Source organism: Molothrus ater, chromosome 16 (genome assembly GCF_012460135.2).
Source record: "Molothrus ater isolate BHLD 08-10-18 breed brown headed cowbird chromosome 16, BPBGC_Mater_1.1, whole genome shotgun sequence".
NCBI lineage: Eukaryota > Metazoa > Chordata > Aves > Passeriformes > Icteridae > Molothrus > Molothrus ater.
The window spans coordinates 8002172-8023415 of record NC_050493.2 but is presented as its reverse complement, the minus strand read 5'-3'; the positions used below and the strand labels follow the sequence as shown (position 1 = coordinate 8023415).

Sequence of the window (21244 nt, the reverse complement as noted above, 5' to 3'; positions counted from 1 at the left end):
GAAAAGAGAATGTGAAGATTTAGAACAGAACTCAGAGGGGAAGAGAAGGGAGAGAAATTAAATAAATCTCATTTGTCTAAGTGCCTGAAAAATGAATTTTAGTCATGCTCTGAACTGCAACCAAGAACCATCTGTTGGTACCTTGTGCTAAGTGGAAACAAGAAAGGAACTATCCCCAAAAGGAGATCTTCCTCTAATCACCAATCCTTCACCAGCTCCCCAGCAGCCAGGCAAAGAGAGCCTAGAAGGAGGCAGGGGCACAAGGTCAGCAGCCTCTACCTGCTCCATTTTTAATGCTTCCAGGCAGTTCTGATCTTACCAAGGTGTAGAACACAGACCCACTGGAGGAGACATTCTCTTTCCGCCCCAGCCCCCATGGCCACAGCAGGCACTTGGGGAGTTCAGACATGCAGTGGTTAAAGCACCCCTGGGTGACAGCTGAGATCCCCTTGGCCCAGCCTGGCTGTGCCCTTGCTGCTCCCTGCCTGCCCCATGGCCACAGCAGCACAGCCACGCTGCTGTTCTGCCATCATTCCTTCTCCTTTTCCTTAAGGATGCTTAAAACTAGTAATTAAAGAGCTGGAGAGCTCACATCACTGCTCCTCAGATGTGAGGGTTTAAAATAACCTCTGCCCCTTGCCATGACCTGGCTCTGAGAGGCTCCTCCTGTCAGATGCAGAATGCCCACACTGAAACACTCTGGAGGCTGGGAACACACCAGGCAGGGATTGATCCAACTGCCCAGTGCCAGGGCCATGCAGGACTGCAGAGCTGGTGCTTCATCCCAAACAGTCCAAAACCAACCCAGGTCCGGTGTCAGAGCCCATCCCAAGAGGAAAAGGGGCTGCAGCAGTATTGCAATCATAACAAAAGGCTTAAATGTCTTTACTGATGCCCCAAATATTAGATTACAGAAACCAGAAACTATGGGTAGACAGTAAAGTAAAAGGTTCTCAGAACAGCCACAGCCTGAACTGACCCAAAGAACCGGGAGCATTGGGTGGGCCAGCACAGAGGCAAACAGGGAAACTGAGGCTGGGAATCCCAGCCAGGAAAAGCATCTAATTTCTTAACTCAAATTCCCTTTGTCACAGCACCTTGAGGGTCACATTGTGCCTGCACAGCACCCACACCCACATTTACCACATGCATTTTCTTTTGTTGCTAAATTATTCCTGCCTCACCCAGAAGGAACCTCTCCTCCCTCAGCCTGGGCCAGCTCCCACATCACAGTGCTGGCCAATAAATGACGGTTTAAGTTCTTTCCATCAAAAAGCCACTCCCAACACACAGCTGACCCAATACACACAGAGTACTCACATACCCACATACACCCTGGTGCCCTGGGGTGGCACAACACAAGGATCCAAGAGTTTCACTACCCAAGTGGTTTTAACACCATCCAATTGATTTAAACTGTCATCTCTCATTTGATTTTGCCCAAAAATGCTCCTCTCAGGCCTGTGGCTGGAACAGCCTGCAGACATGTTTATCATCAAGAACAGCCAGTGATTTTTAATCCTATTACCAGGACAGGATGGAAGCATCACAGTGTCCACACCACCACCCTCAACAGGAGCCACACGAGGCAGCCCTCCACCCCAGCTTATCTTTTATAACACATAATCAACATTTTTATCAGACCCAGTCCTGCTTGCATTCACTGCTGGTCAGGTTCCATTCAGGCTTAAATTCCTAGAAATTCAGGTGCATTTGGAAGTGCAAATGAGGAAAGTGCTCAGTGATTTTATCACCTGCTGGGGAGAGACAAACAGCTCCAGCTGCAAATACAAAACTGCTGGCACAGCCAGGTGGCAGGCTGGCATGGGGCAGTGGTGGAGGACCTTTCCAGTCACCTCAGGCTTAGAGTGCTGAAAATCTGCATTAAGATTTGGGGTAATTACTTGTGGAGCTGTCCATTGATGGAACCTGTTGACCTTATCCAAGAGCTGCAGAAATGAGGCGTTCCCCTGGGCCAGAGAGGAGCCATGGAGCTCAGGAAGGGAAGGCAGATCTCCCTGCTTCCAATTCATTTGCATTTCTGATCCATTTATTTTAAAAAAAGCCTGATGATGTACACTGACAGTGCCAGGCTGGATCTGCAGCACCCACCTGGGCACTGGCAGGAGAACCACGTCCCATCAGCCCTGCAGAGATGATGGAAGGAGCCCCTCAGTGTAACCATCACACTGCTGCCCAACCCAGCCAGCCTTGCACAGCTAAGGGTAGGAACTAATTTTCTGTAGGACCTAACCTAACAGGGATTTCAGCACCTCTAGAAAAATCCTTTTGGCTATCTAGGCTTAAATTTGAATAAGGAGAGATATAAAATGCTATCTTCTGTGATCCACCAGAGACAGCAGGCAGACTATGAGCAGCTTCAATCAGTCTCAGATCAAACCTCATCTCACAAATCTCAACAGCACCTTCTGATGCTCTCCAAGAGTGCCCACATTTGTGTTAATTATTTTGAGGGGAGGAACACAGAGCCCCTGCCCAAAGGCCAGGGCAGGATGGGTGAGCTCAGAGCCAGCAGGGAGGAACAGCAGCAGCAGAAGAAAAAGGGGGTCTCCAAAAGGAGGGGGGGTCTCAAAAAGGAAGTCCAGATTCCACAGAGCTCCCCTCCCCAGGCAGGTGACTGAGCCTTTCCCAGGCTCTCAGTGCCAGCAGCCAATGCCTCTGCTGTTATAAATGCATTACTTCCAGCCCAGCCACATTAACTGGGAAATGTGCTCCAAACGCTGCCCCGGGGCCTGGGGGATGTCAGCCACAGGAGAGGGAACCCATGGCTGCTGTCACCAAGGGTGGCACTGTCCCCACCGTGCCCGGCCCTGCCCCATGCTCCAGCCACTGCTGTGACTGGTGACCAAGCAGAGAATTCCAGGATGCTCCAAGGAGCAGGAGGTACAGGGAGGTACAGGCAGGAGGCTCCAGCTCCCTGTGCCTTTCCCAACAATGCCATGGCTCCCTGTGGTGCTGTGACAGCCCTGTCACCCAGCTTGGGAACACTCCTTGCTGCCAGAGCCCAGCCCATGCTCAGGGACATCCATGGGCACACAGAACATCACCACCCTTGTTCTGCCCCACTGGAGCAGCCCCAGAGCTCCAGCTCCTGCAGGGGCTGAGCTGAGATGAGGATGGATCCATGCACAAGAGCTGCCATGGGCACACTGCTCACCCCAGGGCAAGGAAGGGCCTGTATTTTGTGTTTCCCAGGTCTCTCCATCAGGAAACTACAGAGCTGTTGGTTTTGCCTTGAGTGTTCTGCTGTGCAGAGGTGCCCCTCTCTGCTAAGGCATCATTTCAGCTGCCATTATTATGCTGATGACGAGCAGGGTTCCTGCCGAGATCCCAGATGACCCTGGAAAAGCAATTTCCTGTTTGATGAGATGCCGGAGTGACACCGAGTCTGGGATGTCTGAGACTCTCCTGAAGCTCTGATTAACATTTCACTCCTGGCTGTATTACACTGCCAGGTTGGATTTGCAGCCTCGGGCTCGCCTGTGATCCAGAACCTTCTCCAGTTACTGCCTGGGCTGAACCCAGAAGTTTTGAACCAGAATTTTTTCTGTTCTTTTCTGTCATCTATGAAACACAAAGAGGCTCCCCCAAAGGAAGATGAGCTTTTAATTAACGCACATCTTGTTTGGACCAGGCAATTCCTTGCTCACAGCCCCCCAGACTGTTCCTTGTGCATTGCTACACCACCAGCAAAATTCTGCAGCTGAAACCCTTCCCAACAGGACCAGAGCACATTGCATCAGCACTGACATCCATGCATTGCTCCTAATGAAGTTTCAGATTGATTTTCCTCCTCAAGGTGATCTGTGTTGGTACCTCCAGGCACATTAGGAAACTGATGGTTTAGAACAGTTTGCTCTAACAGGTTTTCTACAGCATCCTGTGACACAGCCATTGTTTGGGGAAGGTTGAGCTATTAAGGACCAGAACCTGAGAAAAAAAAATATACTTACCAATGAATAGGAGCAGTGTTTCCTACATAACTGGCACCAACTGGACGTAGGATGAAGAGAGTCACAAAATCCCTTCTAAAGCCAAATTGTCTTTGCCGTGAGAAAGCCTCTATTGTGCAAAAAGCTTTGGGAAGAAGGTATGCAATGGAGAGGTCCTGCTCCTGGACCCCACCAGCCTCTCCTCTCTGTTCCTCCTCCACAAATGCACCCCCATCAGCCCAGCTCTCTGCAGGAAGGGCAAGGAGTGAACAGCACTGAGGGGAAAGGGTGAGCTGACTAGGAATACAGATAAGGATAAAGGAGAACAGTTAAGAAGAAAAATTTTTCAATGCTGGAGCTTTACAGACTCAAAAAGGAAAGGGGAAAAAAGTTCCATTTCCACTGAAATGGAACTAAGGAAAAACAAACATACAGAGTGAAATAAAAGAAGATAGAGCAACACAGGCCAAAATATTAAAACAAACCACAGGTTAAAAGCTAAAAATTGTGTTATCATGATGGATAAGCATCCGTCACAGTGACCTAACTCCAGTGACCTGCAGAGTGGGGGTATCCTGCCTTCTGCCAGGCTTTGCCCAGGGCATCTCCTCCACTGGCCACAGGAAAACTTCCAGGGTGATTTCACCATCCAGCTGATGAGCTAACATGGCCCCATGCAACCACCTTATACCATCCTGAACACCAGAACTGACAGGTCATTCCAGTGCACTCATAGTATGAAGTTAAAAATGCAGTCCAACACGCACTCTCTCTACTACAAAAATGGCTTAATTTGAGGGAAGAAGGAACTTCATGCTATTTTCCCACCATAACGAGGCCTTTTTTTTTTTCCTTTTGCAGAATGATCTCCAAGCTCTCACTACTGCTGGTCTAAAACATTTATTCCTGCCCACTCAAATCTGCCAAAAGAGAAATGAATCATATGTCAATAAAACTTGGGGTCCTGAACATGTGCTTCAGAATTCGTTTCAGCGGCAAAAAATGCGAATGTGAGCCCAGCTCAGCGAGGCCTGCCAACTTCATTCATGGCAATTAAGCAAAGCCACACACATTTCAGGGGATATTTAAGGAGTGCAGAGTGTTCCTATGGGGACTGGACTCAAGAGCCTTTCCATGAGCAGCTACTGCGTTTTAGAAAAGCAATAATTACCCTGCAAGAGAAAACCTCCCAGAACTACCAAGGACAAAGGATTTGGCAATACCTGCACTGACATTTTCCACAAGAAGTCCTTCTGCTTAGCTGCTGGCTCTGCTGATGCATCAGGCAGCTCCCCCATGCCTCCGCTTTGGGCTCAATCCCCTATTGTATTTGGGTTGCCCCCAGATGAAGGGAGGAATGATGAACCTGACTCCATGTTCTCAGAAGGCTAATTTATGTTTTATGGTATTATATTAAAGGATACTAAACTATACTATACTGAAGAACACAGAAAGGATACTTACAGAATGCTAAAAAGATAATAATGAAAACTTGTGACTCTCTCCAGAGTCCTGACACAGCTTGGCCCTGATTGGCCATTGAGTCAAGCAACTCTCAACAGAATCCAATGAAACAATCACCTATGGGTAAACGATCTCCAAACACATTCTGCATGAGCAAAACACAGGAGAAGCAAATGAAACAACAGTTGTTTCCCTTTTCTCTGAGGCTTCTCAGCTTCCCAGGAGAAAAATCCTGGGCAAAGGGATTTTTCGGAGAACGCGAATGCCACAATCCTGCTAAACACCAAACATGGACCCAAGCTCAGAAAGTGTTTCTGTGCAGGCACAACCTCCTGCCCGGGGCTTGGCACCCAGCAGTTTGTAGCTCTGGCTCCTCAGGCTGAGGGGACAGCTCAGCTGCTCTCGGGTTCTCTGGGCAGCCACTGCAGGACAGCGCTGCTCAGCACCTCCTCACACCAAGGAAATGCTCTGCTTGTCACTCACTGCAGCTCCATGAGCTGGTGATGGAGATACTCCTCCAACAGCGAGGAGCTGTTCATCCCATCCACAGGCCTCAGGAGCTGATCTTGGTCCAGCTCCCAGAGGAGCCAAGAGTTGTTGGCTGCAGAAGCTGGACCATGCCCCACCTGGGGGAAGCTCACTGTCCCTGCTGACACTGCATGCACCACAAGATTCCTGGCTTTCCCCAGCTTTTGCAGCCCACAGGTGCTGGCACAGCCCTGTGCTAAGACAGGTTCCAGCTCTGGGATGAGGGAGCTCGGTGTGATGGTGGGACAAGGACCTGGCACCTGCCTTTATCAGCACACTCTGTGTCAAGGGCTTCCAGGTGGAGCCAGCAAGTGCAAAGCTGATGTTCATCTTAGCTCGTGTCACTTGGCCACTTTCTCTGCTCTTTCACAGTGCCTGCCACTCTCCCACTCCCACCAGGATGAAGAGAAAACTTCTCCACAGCTCCTGCCATCTGGATTCACTTTCCTCCATCTCTCTCCAGCTCATGATGTTTCTGTCTATAAATTCTATAAAAAAAAAAAAAAACAAAATTCACGTATTTTGTGTCTTTCATCTTCACATATCACGTCTATGACTGTCTGTGTTTCTCTCCCTCCTGTTACTGCTTTTCCCAGCACCTGCTTCAGCCTTTTTCTCCTGTGGGGGTGCTGCCAGCTGCTGCTCTGTGTAACAGCCCCAGACTGGCAAATGTTCCTGACTAAAGACCAGAACTGCACCACAGTGGTTTGTTTGTGGTGCTCTCCAGGATCCAAGGATTCCTTCTGCCAAATAAAATGCAACTGGCACGTAGATGTTTATTTCTGTCCCTGCCTATCAGAATCTCTCAACACAAAGCACACTTCAGCAGGCTCAGGTTCAATCCAACAAGAAACTGATAAGGGCTGTCTGTCCCTTCAGCTAATCAAGCAAAAAAGTGACAAGTATAAAAAAAATGTCAACACATCAAATCTATCATTCCACAGGCAGAAGGTTCCAACTAGTATTAAAAAATCCCGCAGAAATTTCTAGCACAAACATCACTGTTACTGAAAGACATAAAAATGTCTTTTTAAAAGCAATAAGCTTTGTTTTACTTCTTCCAAGATTTATCTCAACCCTTTGATCAATTAATTTAATCACCACTAGGATGAAATATGCCTTACTCAAGGAACTTTAAAAATTTTATCATTGAGAAAATATGGGAAGATGATGCCAAACATCATCCCTGGATGTCCTGTATAAGCACTGTGGATCCCTTTACAGTTGCAGTCTGCCAGCTGAGGTAAAACCAGCAAAAAGTTATGAAAGGACCACTTTACTGATCAAAGTGTGGAGGAATTTTTGCCTAAGTTCTTCCATATGATAGCAAGGGGATAAATGCAAAAGGCTTTTAAGCCTGTGCATTCAAATGGAGTTTTGTCTTTCACTTTCCTTTTATAAATATCAGAAATGCCAACTTCTGCATAAATAATTTATCTTGAATGCTGGTGAAGCAGACAGCACTGCTGAAAACAGCAGCAGCTTTCAATGAAACTTTGGAGAGAGGAAAGGAAGAGCTGGCTCCGAGCTTGGCACATGAAGGCAGAGATGATCTTTGCTAATCAAGGTCTATATTAGCTGTGGAATGAGTCCATGTTACTCATAAAGAGATGCAAAATACAGAAAAGTATTTATCATGCAAAAGTAGGGAGCAGGAGGAGAAGCAAAACTGCATGGTGGGACTCACAGGAGGGCAATGGGATGCAAAGACATGTCCTACATAAAACACGCGTTCAGGGACCCCATGATTTTGACTTGTGCACAACTTGCAAAACCTTCCTTTCTTGCCTGAGCATTGTTGAGGCTAATCCCACAACACTGCTGTCCCAGGAAATCCAGCTGGCTCTCCTGCAGTTACCTGGAGCCCTGATCCTCCTCCCCTTTGTAGAGGGCAGCAGGTCTGAGCAAGAGAGGAAAGCGCTCCCAGCCCCTCGCCAGCCCCAGCTGGCTTCACTTCCAAACACTGCTTGGGGTATTCCCCTTCCACGAGTGTCTGATCAGAAATTTCCACTCCAAATCAGACTCTTGAACCCACAATGTAAAACAGCAGTGAGGCCAATGATTTACTGCTCATTTAATCCAGTATCTCTGGCTATAGCACTCTTCTGTGAGCACCTAAAAATCAAAGAAAAAGTGAACCATCCAACAGGGTTTAATTCAGCAAGGACTGCTTGGAAATTGCAATTTGTGAGCTGGGAAGGAACTGGGAGAGGCAGGGTTGTTACACCAATCTTCCTGTCCTTAGTAAAACACTTGAGATGCTGTCCATACTATGGTCTCCCCTTGGTTTTTCACAGGGTTCTGTGCCTCAGCTATGTGGGTGATGCCACTAGTGGCAAATTTGGTAGGGAACCATCATTCCTGGCTGCAAAGCTCAGATCCTTCCACTGAACAGCCCCTTCCTGAGAACAGAGGTGGAAGCACACAGACCCTCTGATCTCCTCTGCCCATCCCACTGAATGGCTGAAAGGCCCAAAATGCACGCAACACCCCACTTGCATCAGACAAATATTTATGGCAAATTTCATTCCTTCAGGGATCTGATGAAAACAAATCTACCACTCCTTTGCAGATTGTTGCCAATGCATTATACCACAGGTCTGGGTAGATTTCATCTTCCACATGTTTTATTGAATCAAATCATTACTGAACTGGCACCAGTGGCTCTCTCTCAGAGCACAGGAATGACCCGGGTGGGACAGGGTCACAGCATTCCTGAGAAGGGCTGCAGGTCACAAGAAACACCTGCCCAAAGGTGCAGACTTCCAGAGCAGCCTTGAGTTGTTCTCGTTTAAGCTGACACAGGATCTTTTCTCATGACTATAAAGACAGCTCCTCTCCCTCACACTGTGAGTTATAAAACCAGTCACAGGCCCACATAATCCCAACCCAGCAGATGCTGCGTTAACAAGATGACAATTACTAATTAGAAACAGCATTACTTGCCAACAGGCAAAGGAACCACACACACACAAAAAAACCCCCAAAACAGCAAGAAGAACTGTGGCAATAATCTGATAAATTCTGTTACCTGAGAACTAGGCACAAGGGCTTTCCACCAGTGTCCACCTTTCACAAGGTCGACATCGCTCAAGGGCATTGACACTTTGCCAATAACACAATGGCGTGAGAATTTGTCAAAATCCACTACAGTTAAAAGCAGAGTTCTTCTCTGGGCTTCTAAAAAGGGGATTTCAAATGTGTACCTCTCCTCAAACACCGGGTTCTGCGTTTTGCGCTTCACTCCGGTCTGCTTGGAGTTCTTCTGGTCAGGAAGGAGGCAGATCTTCACATAGGGGTTGGAGTGAGCCATGTCTTGCCTTGAACCATCATAAGAAATTGGAGGAGGCAGATCTTTAGCCTCAATGACTCTCACTATTAGGTAATTATGCAGCAGATCATACTGTGTGCTAAAATGCAGCATGCCCAGCTGGTACTTGGACAAGATCTCCTCATCTGTCAAGGAGTCCATGTCATCACTATTTGAGTCAAGAGAGTACAGCCTTGGTTCAAATTTTCTAAAATAGTCATCTGGGGTGTAGGTTTTTCGCAGGATAGTTGGCTGAACTATTTCTTTCTTAGCTCCAATTATTCCAAACTCAATGGGTTTGATGTCAATTAGTGGAGAACTTGGCCTCCTCGACTCCAGACCTGAATGAGAGAAACACACAAATGTGATTGTTAGGAAGTCCACTGAAGAAATTACAGGTGCACATCAGCTTTGGGTGCTCTTATTCTGTGTGTGTGCAGTGCCAGCACAGGCTCCACAGTGGGGTTTTCCCCCTTGCCCTGCCCACAATTAACTAAAGCAATTACAGGTGCTCATCAGCCTTGGGTGCTTCTATTTTGTGTGCGTGCACAGGCTCCACAGTTGGGTTTTCCTCCCCCTTTTCCTGCCCACAATTAACAGCCAGGCTGAAGCACGAGCTGGCCTGCACTCCTCCCTCCCTGTCCATCTGCACATGCAATAACTGTGCTCATTCTTCATCAAGAAAAACAGGGCTGGCCCCTTCCCCTGCACTCCTGCAAAACAGGATGAGGTTTTAACCAAGGTGCCTTCAACTTGACTTGGTTCCCTGTCCAAGGGACAGGACAGCAAGCAGTGCAGTTTGGTTTGCTGCCCCAGGAGAATTGCATTGCTGGTGGAAGGAGGAGCCCTTACTCGAGATGCGGCGCGTGAGGCTGTAAGCGGAGCGAGACGTGTCCGAGGACGAGCGCCTTCTGTCAGGGGACACGTCCTGCAGAGCGGGAGGCAGCTCGCTGACTGCATTATCAGAGTCTCCATCTTTGTCCTCGTTTTGGCTGCTTATCCTGTTATAATGAGAGACCTTTGGGTGATTCAAGCCAGTACAAGAAGGACACACAGGATAACAATGGTCTGGCGTTCTGGGCTAGTCTGGGGCGCTCGTCCCTTGAGGCTCTGGGTTATCTCCTGATCAGTCTGGCAAGCAAAAGGCTGAGCAACTGACTTCACACCTATGTAAGAACACATTCTTGACCCTTCTGCCTGTCTTTCAAACAGTTTTATCAGTATTTCAGCACAACACAGGCCACTAAGGCACATATAACTCAGATGTTGATCAGAAATATTATATTGTCATCTTATTGCAAAAGTTCCATACCTTCTTGGTGATTTCTCATAGGCAGCTCCTCACAGCACAGCCAACAAACTGCAGCTCTCTCCTCACCCAGCTCACCCACTCTTTTATAGCACTCATCCTCACTGGACAGAGCTGTGGCCTGTTAAGGGCAGGCCTGTTCCTAATCTTTGGTAATTAGTACAGCTGCAGCTCCTCAGGGGTGAGATTACCTTCTGCACTATCTTTTACATATCTCTTACCTTCTGCACTATGTTCATTTTCTTACATTCTATCCCCCCACAATATTATACTTTTCTCTAAGGAAATAAAAATCAAACCAAAACCCCAAAACCTCAAACAGCAGCTTCCTGCTGTAATTCACAGCTACACTTTGGAAGCACAGACTTCACTAGGAAGGAACCAGCACAGATCACCATGCTCAGATATCCCAAACCTACCACACACCTCCTGGTAAAATATTGCATGTTTGCCAGCAAAGTTTCAAAACTTGATCTTACAGACACAATTCATTATTTGATTGAATTGGCATGCCTTTTAAAATATTTAGCTGCTTTTTATCCACTTTTATAAACCAGATGTGGTTCTCAGCAGACAATAATTGTACTGCCCAGGGATGTTGGTGGGAGCAGGGAATTTGGCAGGACCTAAACGACAAAGCAAGTTTTGTGGCATCTTGGAGAAGACTCCACAGAAGGCTGGCATCATAGAGAAGTCCACACATATACATTTAAACAAACTGAAAGGGGAGTTACATGTACAGACAAATTGTTTTTATCTAAAACAACATTCTGGTTAAAAACCCCAACATGTCCCAGCTGCAGTGGCTCCTGAAAGAAGTGAGGATCTCCCAACTTTGACTGAAAGCAGGGTAGGAGCAGACAGTGACAACTGCAGGAGGCAAAGTCTGCAGCTGTGTGCTCAGAGGGCAGTGCTGCTGATGGAAATGGAATCACACAATGGCTCCATGACGTGTGGTGCATCCTGCAAAACAGCCAGGCCACCAGACAGAAAACAGCAGCAGATCACAGGGAAAGCATCAGCACAAAATGAGCAAAGCAAAGGGGAATTCTGTGTGAATTTGCTTCCAAGCCACCCTTTCTATGTGCACAACTCAGCTGGGTATAAATGAAATATATTGAATCATTTTCATTAGTAACCAATGACTGGAGCAGAGCAATTGATATATTCTGCTAAAAGCAGTAAACTTGCATAAAAGCCCAACAAGCATTAAGAAAACAAACCAACCCCCAAAACCAACTGGAAATTCTTACCCAAGCCACAAAGTTCACAGCAGGATCCATGCAAATTTCACCAAGTCAGACTCACACAACTCATCCACACTAAAAACAAAATCTGTTAATAATCAAAACCAAACCCTCTGCTAAAAGGGGTGTACAATATTTGCACAGCTCTGCAGCCCATTAAAGGCAGTCCAAACCATACAGTTTGATATATAATCAGTACTTGGAACACAAATAGCTTTTTCATGCCTAAATGCAGGTCCACACAATCACAGGTGGCATTTGGATATGCTTGTGTTTGAGAAGCAAATGCACAGAGCAAGGCAGGGTGAAAAGGGAATCAGGAAGAGAGGCATTAAGGATGTTCTACAATGGGTAAACGTAATAGTGAGTTAATAACATACAGATGACCTTTAGTAAGGAAATTGCTACTGAGCTACAATAATTTTTCCTCAAATAAACTTTGGCTCTGGTTAAAGCAGCTCTGTTTCTGTTTAATCTGAACCTTTGGAAAGAGGAGTCGTGTCCTGATTTCAATTCAGTCTCAGTGTGCACTGTTTATCTTTGGGGTTTGTGTAGAATATTCCATAACAAGGAGCTCACATCCACCCTCATTCCCAGGCCATTTCTGCAATGACCAGGATGGAAGTGCTCCTCATGAAATAACAAAAGTTACCATGCACTCAGGTCATTGCAACTGGACTCATTGCAACAATTTCCCTCCCCACCCCGGATGCCACTGCAAAAAAATTCAGAAAGTGAGAAAAACCCATATTCTCCCAAGAGGAAGGGCTTAAACTTGCAGCTTTATTGTCCACTCCTGAATTTCCAGGACAATGAAGCGTCTCAGAGTCGCCAAAGGGAAAACCTTGGGCCAAAATAGAAAGGATGGGTCATTAACCACAGGCATTTATGTTTGCTCATTCACCAATGAGGACCATAAAAACAGTTTTCACCTGGGGAGCGGGTAGGAAGGTGAGGAAGGCACCAATTGCATTCTACATCACACCAGTGTCTCAGACCCATGAAGAATAAGCAAGATGGAAAGAGCTCAGCTGAAAACGTAGATCTATTTTTAAAACATTTCCAGGCTGCAAGCAAGGAATACAATAAATTGATTTGTTCCCAAATTCAAAGCATGCATCTAAATGAAAAATAAGGTGATGTCAAACCTGTTTTTCCTTGTAGGGAAATCCACTAAATACAAAATTCCCCTCTCCAAAAATAAGAGAGGAAAAAAAAAAAAAAAAGAAGAATGAGGGATTCAACTGGTATACACAAATCTCTGTGTATTAAAAACATAAAAAACCCTATTCTAAGAACAAGTCCAAATTCTTACTCTGAGTAACTAACTCATCTAACTCCAGAGATCATTCCCTACACCCAAAATGCATATAGAGATATAAAAATACAAGATCAACACAGCGAAAACAGAATTCTTCTTTGGTTTCTGAATTCTGAGTCAACATGGAATCATTTCCACTTAAACATGCACACAAAAAGCTTGGGTCTCCTATTTGCCAGCAAACATAATATACCAAATCTGGCTCCTGCCTTTTACTTGCTTTTCCTCTTCTTCTTCCAGACCCTTGTTCCTCTACAGGCTCATTTTCTCCCCTTCTCCTCTGAATCTTGGGGAGAAGTAGAGGATCTATCTCCTATCTCCCTTTGTCCTCCCCGCTTCAATAGCTTTTGTGCTCCCTCTCCATTTTCCAGCAAAGCCACCCTGGGGGCACAAAGCACTGTCACCTTGCCTGGCACCACTCTGGGTCCATGCCCGCTCAAGAGCAGCCCGCAGCATCCTCAAGCAAGCAAAGCCTCATGTCCAGCTGATACCGCACTGTGTGTCAGCAGGCACCCTCAGAGATCACAGTGAGCAGTGGTGTCACAGGAGTGGCCACTGCAGTGACCCTGGGGCATGGCAGCACCCAGGTCTCCTGTCCTGTGCCCTCCTCTTTGGTGCCTGCTGCCCCTCTCAGCCTTCACCTCTGGGAATTCACCTTCTCTCAGCATGGAGCAGAACAGGGAGACCCAAAACCAAATCCCAAACTGCACCAAACCACCCAGAGCTGGATGGAAAGATGGGAAAATGGCCTGGGCTGGGGTCACAGGGACCCTCCCCAGGGCTGTGAGCATCTGTGGGTGAAGCATAAAGTGAAGCAGGGCTGAAGAACTGGGTTGTTTTTCACCAAAGAGCATTGTCCTCTGCTTATGGCCATTCCATGAAGTTATTGTAGGGGCTTTCAGATGGAGCAGGACCAGGGAGAAACAGTACAGGCTGCAGAGAGCATTTTAGGAGTCCAAAGGTCTCCATGTTCACTGCCCATGGCAAAGCCCAACTCATCTCAAAGCCACCATAGAGCTGAGATTTGAGATGGTAAGAACAGGGCTTCAGCACTCACATCAGCCCTTTAGCCAGACAGAAGAATCCAAGAGTCAAAAACTTCACCCTGGTACAATCACTCCACACCCCAAAACACACAGGATGTCCCTTCTGCTGCTCAGCACAGCAGGTAAGCTCTGAATCACCCTCTCCCCACAAGCCCAGCTACTTGTTCCCAAGATGTAATTGCTCCTGCACCAATCTCTCCACGTCCAATACTGCAGCCTCATCACTGTGCTCTCCTGTGCGTGATGCTTTCCTATTTAGCATTGATTTTGTTTCCATTCCCCATTAATTGCAGGTGAATCAGTTTCTGAGCATATATCAGACTCTTAAATATGCTGCTCCACATCTAAAAACCACTCTAACACATCCTGAACAGCTCTATTTTTATTGCTTCAGTATTAATTACCACCCTGCTCTTCTACCTGAATTCAAAAGAGTATGTGGACAAGACTGAGATTTAAACATGAGAAAATTTATTTAATGCAGCACCAAGACATGACCCTTCCAGAGCTGACACAGAACAACAGCACAGACTCACAGCAGTAGATAAAATTACCTGAGTGCCTCAGTGCCCAGGTACCAAAGCCTGAGCATCACAGGATGCACTGAGCAGGCCTCTCCTGTGCCACAAGTTCTGGACATGCTGAAGCAATGTCCATCAAATGGTCTGCTCCACAAAGCCCAGCCCAGCTGACAAAACAGCCACTAAAACACCAGAGAGCTCTGCTCCCTCCCTGGTTCCACTGCTGCCTCCACAGGGTCACCTCTGTGCTGCAGACTCCTGACTGAGAGGGAGTAAAAGAGGGAAGACTTCACTGACTTCCTTTGCAGTGGATTTGCAAACACACCAAGCAACCAATCAAAGCTCCAGATAAGACCCAGTGCTGTGGTTCTTTAATGATTTGAGAAGAAATTCTGATGAGTACTATGGTGACTCAGGAGATCAAGTCCTGCTGAATGAAACTTTAAATGAATTTCCCCTTCAGAGCACATAGGAGCCATGCCTTTCATCTGCCTATATGATAACCACCTTCATGCTAAGATAAGAAAGTATTTCTAAACAACCTCATCAGCATTTCAGCCAAGCTGAAGTGCTCCAAAGGGTTGGTCCATTTGAAGAGGAAATAGGACTGAAGATGAAAGGCATCTTTAGAGAAGGAGGCACAGCTAAACCAGTTGTTATTGTTATGCCAGCTTACAAAACAACTTCTGTCCTACCCATCATTAATGGATTTTACAAAGACTAACCTTGCTATTTGAGTTAACAGAGCTGCCCTTTTCACCATGCCAGGAGTAGCCTGCATTCCCACCCTCAGGAGGTTCCTGCTCTCTAAGTGGCATCCTCTGAGTGTCCCATTGCAATTCATATCAATCCTCTCATCACAGCTGAGCTGACCTACTCTTGGTTAAAGCTAGGAAATCGTGCATCTAAACTTACAGCCAGGCTGGAGTTTGAGCAGGAAAAGGTCCCAGGATTTCAACTTCATCTTCATTTGTTTGGCAACAGCTACAGTCAAAACACTTCTGACAACAATTCCTGCAAGTCCAGCGGCACAGCAAGAGATCCGAGAGGCGAGCAAGCAGACCCTGCAGCCATGGCAAACCAAAGCACAAGATTACAGCCCATCAATAGCTATTAAGAAAAAACACTCAGCTGTATTCGTGTTTCTGCAACAGAGCATTAAGAACTGTATTTATTTCATCTATACCAACAGACAAGTGCTATGCAGTTACCAGCCCAACCCCATGATGCCATAACAAGGCAGGAAAATAAGCATTCTCTGCAGGTATTTTCCCCTCTAGTAGCAATGTATTATTATGTAGGTTGGCAAGAGGGTGATTTACAAAGCACTATGGCACAGCAATATGTTGGAGTGGAAACATGCATATTCCTCCACACACATCAACAATCTAATAGATCAGCAAACATACAACAGAAGGAATTAAAACCAGAAGGTAAGTGAAAGCTTCAATTTAATCCAGCAAGGATCTATTTAATTAACACAGCAATGTGAACACATTTCATCCCTGTAGATGTCCCAGTAATATTTGTACAATCCATACACATGGAACATTACAGCCCAACAAACTCACCAGTAAAATGGATTAGCCAGAGCGCACTATCCTCACGCTTCTGCTCTGCTACCATGATTAATTTAATGAAGAACCATCAATGATGTCTTTTAGAAGAATGGTTGACCCAGAAGAGTGTCTCATTTCTTAGGTTCCTGGCAGCACCACTTGTACCAGTGCTTGTCAGCTCCCCAGTGGAGCAGCAGCATCCTGTGTTCCCATTTCCACACCATCCCCACAGCCTTCCCCCCACTTCAAAGCTCTGCTTGGAGAGGAGCAGAGAGCCAAACCTCAGCTCATTTCCCACCCACACCAGCCCCAATTCCTGCTGTTCATGAGAGGGCTCATTAAGCAGCACAAGGGCTCTGTAGGAGACACAGAGCCACAAGGGTACAGCACCTGCACCCAGGTCAAACTGCTTTACAAGTGTATGTGACCTTGAGATGCTCCTGAGAAACTGCAGAAATAAAGTGTATGAGAGATTCTCCTTAGTTATCTCCCCAAAATACTCCAGACATTTGCAGTATTCATGAGTGTGGACCATGTGGAGGGGTTTCCTCAGAGGAACCTGGTCTGCAGAGAAAGCTTCATAGGAACATGGCTTTTTGCTACAGTAAAACACACATTTTTTTCCATAAACAAAATCTGGGCACTGCAAACCAAAAAATTACCAGCCCAAAATATAGTGCATTACTTATATCTAGGACATCAGTAAAGAGTCAGAAAACACGAGACAATCCCCTCAGGATGGAGCAAGGAGACAGAGCGGGGAGTGAATCATCAGATTAACTCACCTCATTTATTGGTTCCAACTGTCCTTTTAGACATTCACGATGAAGCAAAGGGGAACAGAATGAAAAAGACAACAACAAGTTAGCAATGCTCAAACAACTTTAAATTTTCTGCCATGACATGCTCCAGTCTGGGATGAGTTTGAATTTCTGGCAAGGCAGTACCTTGTAGATGTTAGAGGAAGGAGAGGTCTGACTGGGCATCAGCTTCTGCCATTTCCAATCCTTCTCTACAAAGCTCCTTCTGCTCCTCCCTTCCCACAATCAAAACTCCCAAACCCATTCTGAAGCATGAAAATCCTGCTCATTGCTTCTTGCTAATGGGTATCACATGCAACCACTTATTTTGTTTTCTTTAGTAACCTGACTCTAATTGCACCAACTTCTTGCTGCTGACAGCAAACCATATCCAAATTTTTCAGCAGGAAAAAAAGGCTTTTCTGCACATTCAGCCCATATCAATGGAGTTCCAATGCCAACTCACTAAAGCAACATTTCTAGGAAGAGGTACAGACTGAATACTCTCCATTGCATACACATCTCTGGGCACCTTCAGCCTAATCCTCAGATGTGAACTGAAGAACACAAACAACAGAAGTTAAAGGCTTGAGTCCCACACTCCCATTCAAAAATCTGCACTGCAGACAACTCCCCCAAGGCGCAGGGAAAATCTACAGCAAAGGAAGAAGGCATCACAAACCAGTTTTTTATTCACAAAGCCACCCTTGGAACTTTATTTACTTATATAATGGACCCATTTCCTTTGGAGACTCAGTAGCATTTCTGATACCTGCTGAAATGTCTTATCTATTGCATTCCCTTGATAATGTCTAAGAGTTTCCTATATGCCCTGGCTGTCTTTGTATATGGGGAACCCCTAAAATAAGCACCAAACCAATACAAAAACCACAGAACAAAGCAATACCAAAAAAAACCCACAAAACTCTCCATCCTACTCTTCCAAATGTAGAAATTGGTTCCTAGCTTCACACTCATGACATGACACAAACAGCCTTTTCTGAAGAAGCTGGGATGCAGAAGTTGCCTTTAGTTCCAGGAACTCTTGCCATGGACCACGTTTTGGTGCAAGCCTTCCTTTTAAATTTCTTGGAAGCCAGTGCTTGTCAAAAAAGCCAGCACTTGTTAGGAGCAGTTAAAAGACTAGAAGAGCTGTGGTGCAATGAGACAAGACAGTGATTACAGATACCCATGGGCCAGCTGTTTAAGAAAATGCTAAATGGCTAAAAGGGCTTTATCATTCCTTATTAATGCAAAGTTGCAGCCAAAGCTCCAGTGGTTTAGCAGAGCTGCAAGGAGGATATTTAAATTGCTCTAAAACAAAGCGGCTGGACCGGTGCCACGCGATCGAAGGCCGAGCACGTGTCACACAAAGAGAGGGATTTTCCAAACAGCCCACAGGGACACGGCAGGCTCAGAGCCCAGAGCCCTCCTGGCCACCACGGGTCACAGGAGGCCAGCCCTGTGTGCCACCAGCTCGAGGGGACACAGCCATCCTGGGGGCACAGAACCATCCTGAGGGGACACAGGCACCCCAAGGGCACACAGGCATCCCTAGGGCACACAGGCATCCCGAGGGGACATGGCCACCCCGAGGGGACACAGCCATCCTGGGGGCACAGAACCATCCTGAGGGCACACAGGCACTCCAAGGGCACACAGGCATCCCTAGGGGACACAGCCACCCTGGGGGCACAGAACCATCCTGAGGGCACACAGGCACCCCAAGGGCACACAGGCATCCCTAGGGGACACAGCCATCCCGAGGGGACACGGCCACCCCGAGGGGACACAGCCATCCTGGGGGCACAGAACCATCCTGAGGGCACACAGGCACCCCAAGGGCACACAGGCATCCCTAGGGGACACGGCCACCCCGAGGGGACACGGCCACCCCGAGGGGACAGAACCTTCCCGAGGGCACACAGGCATCCCGAGGGCACACAGGCATCCTGAGGGGACACGGCCACCCCAAGGGCACAGAACCATCCTGAGGGCACACAGCCATCCCGAGGGGACACGGCCACCCCGAGGCGACAGAGCTGTCCCATAGTACTGGGACAGAGCGAGCCTGTGGCCACCCCTAAATGGGAGGGCAGGGTAAAGGACTGAGTGTGACAGTGCTGGAGAGGTAAACAAGTCAACAGCAGCTGAAATGCAGGGGCCCATGAAAGGAAAGCAAACACGACCACCTGGGCACCCACCTCGCTGGCACCAGGCATGAGGGGCAGGGCTGGGGAAGGACAGGGGTCTGGGGAAGAACAGGGATCTGGGGAAGGACAGGGGCTTGGGGAAGGCTGCAGCAGTGGGCTGGAGCTTGGGGATGCCCAGGAGCACAGCAGCTGCCATGTGCTCAGCAACCCCTGGAGAACAGCTCAGTCTCCAGGGTCAGGCAGGCACCATCATGCTCTGCCACGTCATCCCAACTGGCCGAGCACAGAACAAGCCAGATGGGAGTCTCCAGCACGAGTGAACCCTCACCAAGGGCGAGGCTGGGGGCAGGGCTCCATCTCCACAACCTGCTGCAGGGCCCCTGGGTGGGGGTTACCTGCTCCAGGTTAGGAGAGCCACCAATCCCAGCCAGGTCCTCAGAGCAGTGACAGCAAACCACCGTGGCAGTACCCCCGGGGATGCCGCAGCAGGGTGGGGTCCTCGCCGGTCACAGATCACGGTGACACCCCAGGAAAGGCTCACAAGCTCCATCGGCAGTGAACAGCGCAGCCTGGGGACAGTGCGGTCCCCTCAGCCACACACCCCCCACCATCCCACCTTGACCGACACCGGTGTGGGGATAACGGGGTGCTGCTGATGCCCTGCTCCGCACCCCGCCTTGTACCCACGGGCCCCGACGGCCGCGCTGCTGGAGGCCTGCCCGGCCCCACTGGAGACCCCGCCGAGCCGGGGGGCGCCGGGAGCCCCGAGCCTCGCAGGACATCTCGGGCGGGCTCCACCCGCGGCCGCTCCCGCCCGACTCCGGGACAGCTCCCTCAGCATCCCCGCGGCGGCGGCGGCTCAGGGAGGGCAGCGCGGGGCACGGCGGGGCGGGCGGAGGGGACACGGCCCCGCGGGACGGGGCACGGGTGGCGTCGGTAGCGGGGTCGGTACCAGCGCCCGCCCGGCTGGAGATGCCCCCTCCCCGCTCGGGTTCGTCGCGAAGCGGGCGGCTGCGCTCGGGGCAATTGCTGGGAAGCGGGCGGCTCGGAGGTCGCTCAGGGTCTGATCAACCTGACAAAAATTCAGCCCCACAGTGCAGGCAGAGCCCATCCATCACGGCGCAGCCCGGGCTCCCCGCAGCTCCCCCACCCCGCCGGTGCCCCCCGCCCGCCGGACCGTGCCCAGCCTGGGCCCCCATCGCATCCCAGTCTGCCCGCGGGGTCAGCATCCTCCTCCCTCCAAGAAGTCCCTGTGCGGGATCGGGACGAGCTTCCTCGCCCCCGGGGCCATCCCGCTACCCCAGCAAAGAGAGGCCCGAGGGCTGCTCGCCAGCCCCGCGGGGATCCTCTCCTGCCCCGGCGCCTCGCTATCAACAGCTGCCGGCCCCGCTCCTGCCCCGGCCCCGCCTGGCCCCTCGCCGGGGGCTGCTGTCGCCTCCGGGAACTCCTCCCCAGAAGTTAACCCGAAGTTGCGCACCCGCACCGGGCGCGGAGCACGGGGGGGCCCCGCTCCCGTCCCGCAGCCGCCCCAGAGACCCCCCCATCCCCGGGGAGCGCCGCCGCCCCGCTCCGCACGCACCTGGATGTACGCCATGGCTCCGCGGGGCTCCGCGGGCGCGCACGGCGCCTCCGCCCGCGGCCCCACCCGCGCCGCAGCGGCACCGCCCCGGGCGGGGGGACGGGGCCGGCCCCGGGCAGCGGCGGCTCCGCGGCCGCGCAGGCACCGCCACCGGCACCGGCAGCGGCAGCGCGGGCCCCGCCGCCCCCGCGGGCGATGGGGCGGGCGGCGGGCGCGGGGCCGGCGCTCCGAGCGGGCGGGCGGCTCCCCCCGGCCCGGCCCTGCCCGCGGAGCCTCCGCGGGCCCGCAACAGGTCCGCCGCAGCGCGGGCGAACACTGACCTCCAGAGGGCCCCGCGCGGAAATTCAGGGATGCGAAGCCCTCCTGGCCCCCGGGACACGGCGCGGGAGGCGCCGGGGCAGCTGCGAGCGGTGGCCGCGGCTGATAAAGCGATTTCACAGCAGCGCTTTGCCGC

At 49.6% G+C, this 21244-nt stretch overlaps 1 protein-coding gene across 1 annotated transcript in view; it reads right to left on the bottom strand.

Annotated features, from left to right (window-relative positions):
- SYT17 (synaptotagmin 17) overlaps positions 1-20853 on the bottom strand; it is a 35331-nt gene extending 14478 nt beyond the window's left edge. Inside the window, exons 1-5 of the mRNA XM_036392830.2 lie at positions 20791-20853; positions 17044-17061; positions 15615-15763; positions 10108-10256; positions 8977-9596 (exon numbers count right to left, since the gene is read on the bottom strand). Coding sequence (XP_036248723.1) covers positions 8977-9596; positions 10108-10256; positions 15615-15763; positions 17044-17061; positions 20791-20805 — 951 coding nt within the window. The 5' untranslated portion in view covers positions 20806-20853. The remainder of the gene's footprint in view (positions 1-8976; positions 9597-10107; positions 10257-15614; positions 15764-17043; positions 17062-20790) is intronic.
- Between the last annotated feature and the right edge of the window lie 391 nt (positions 20854-21244).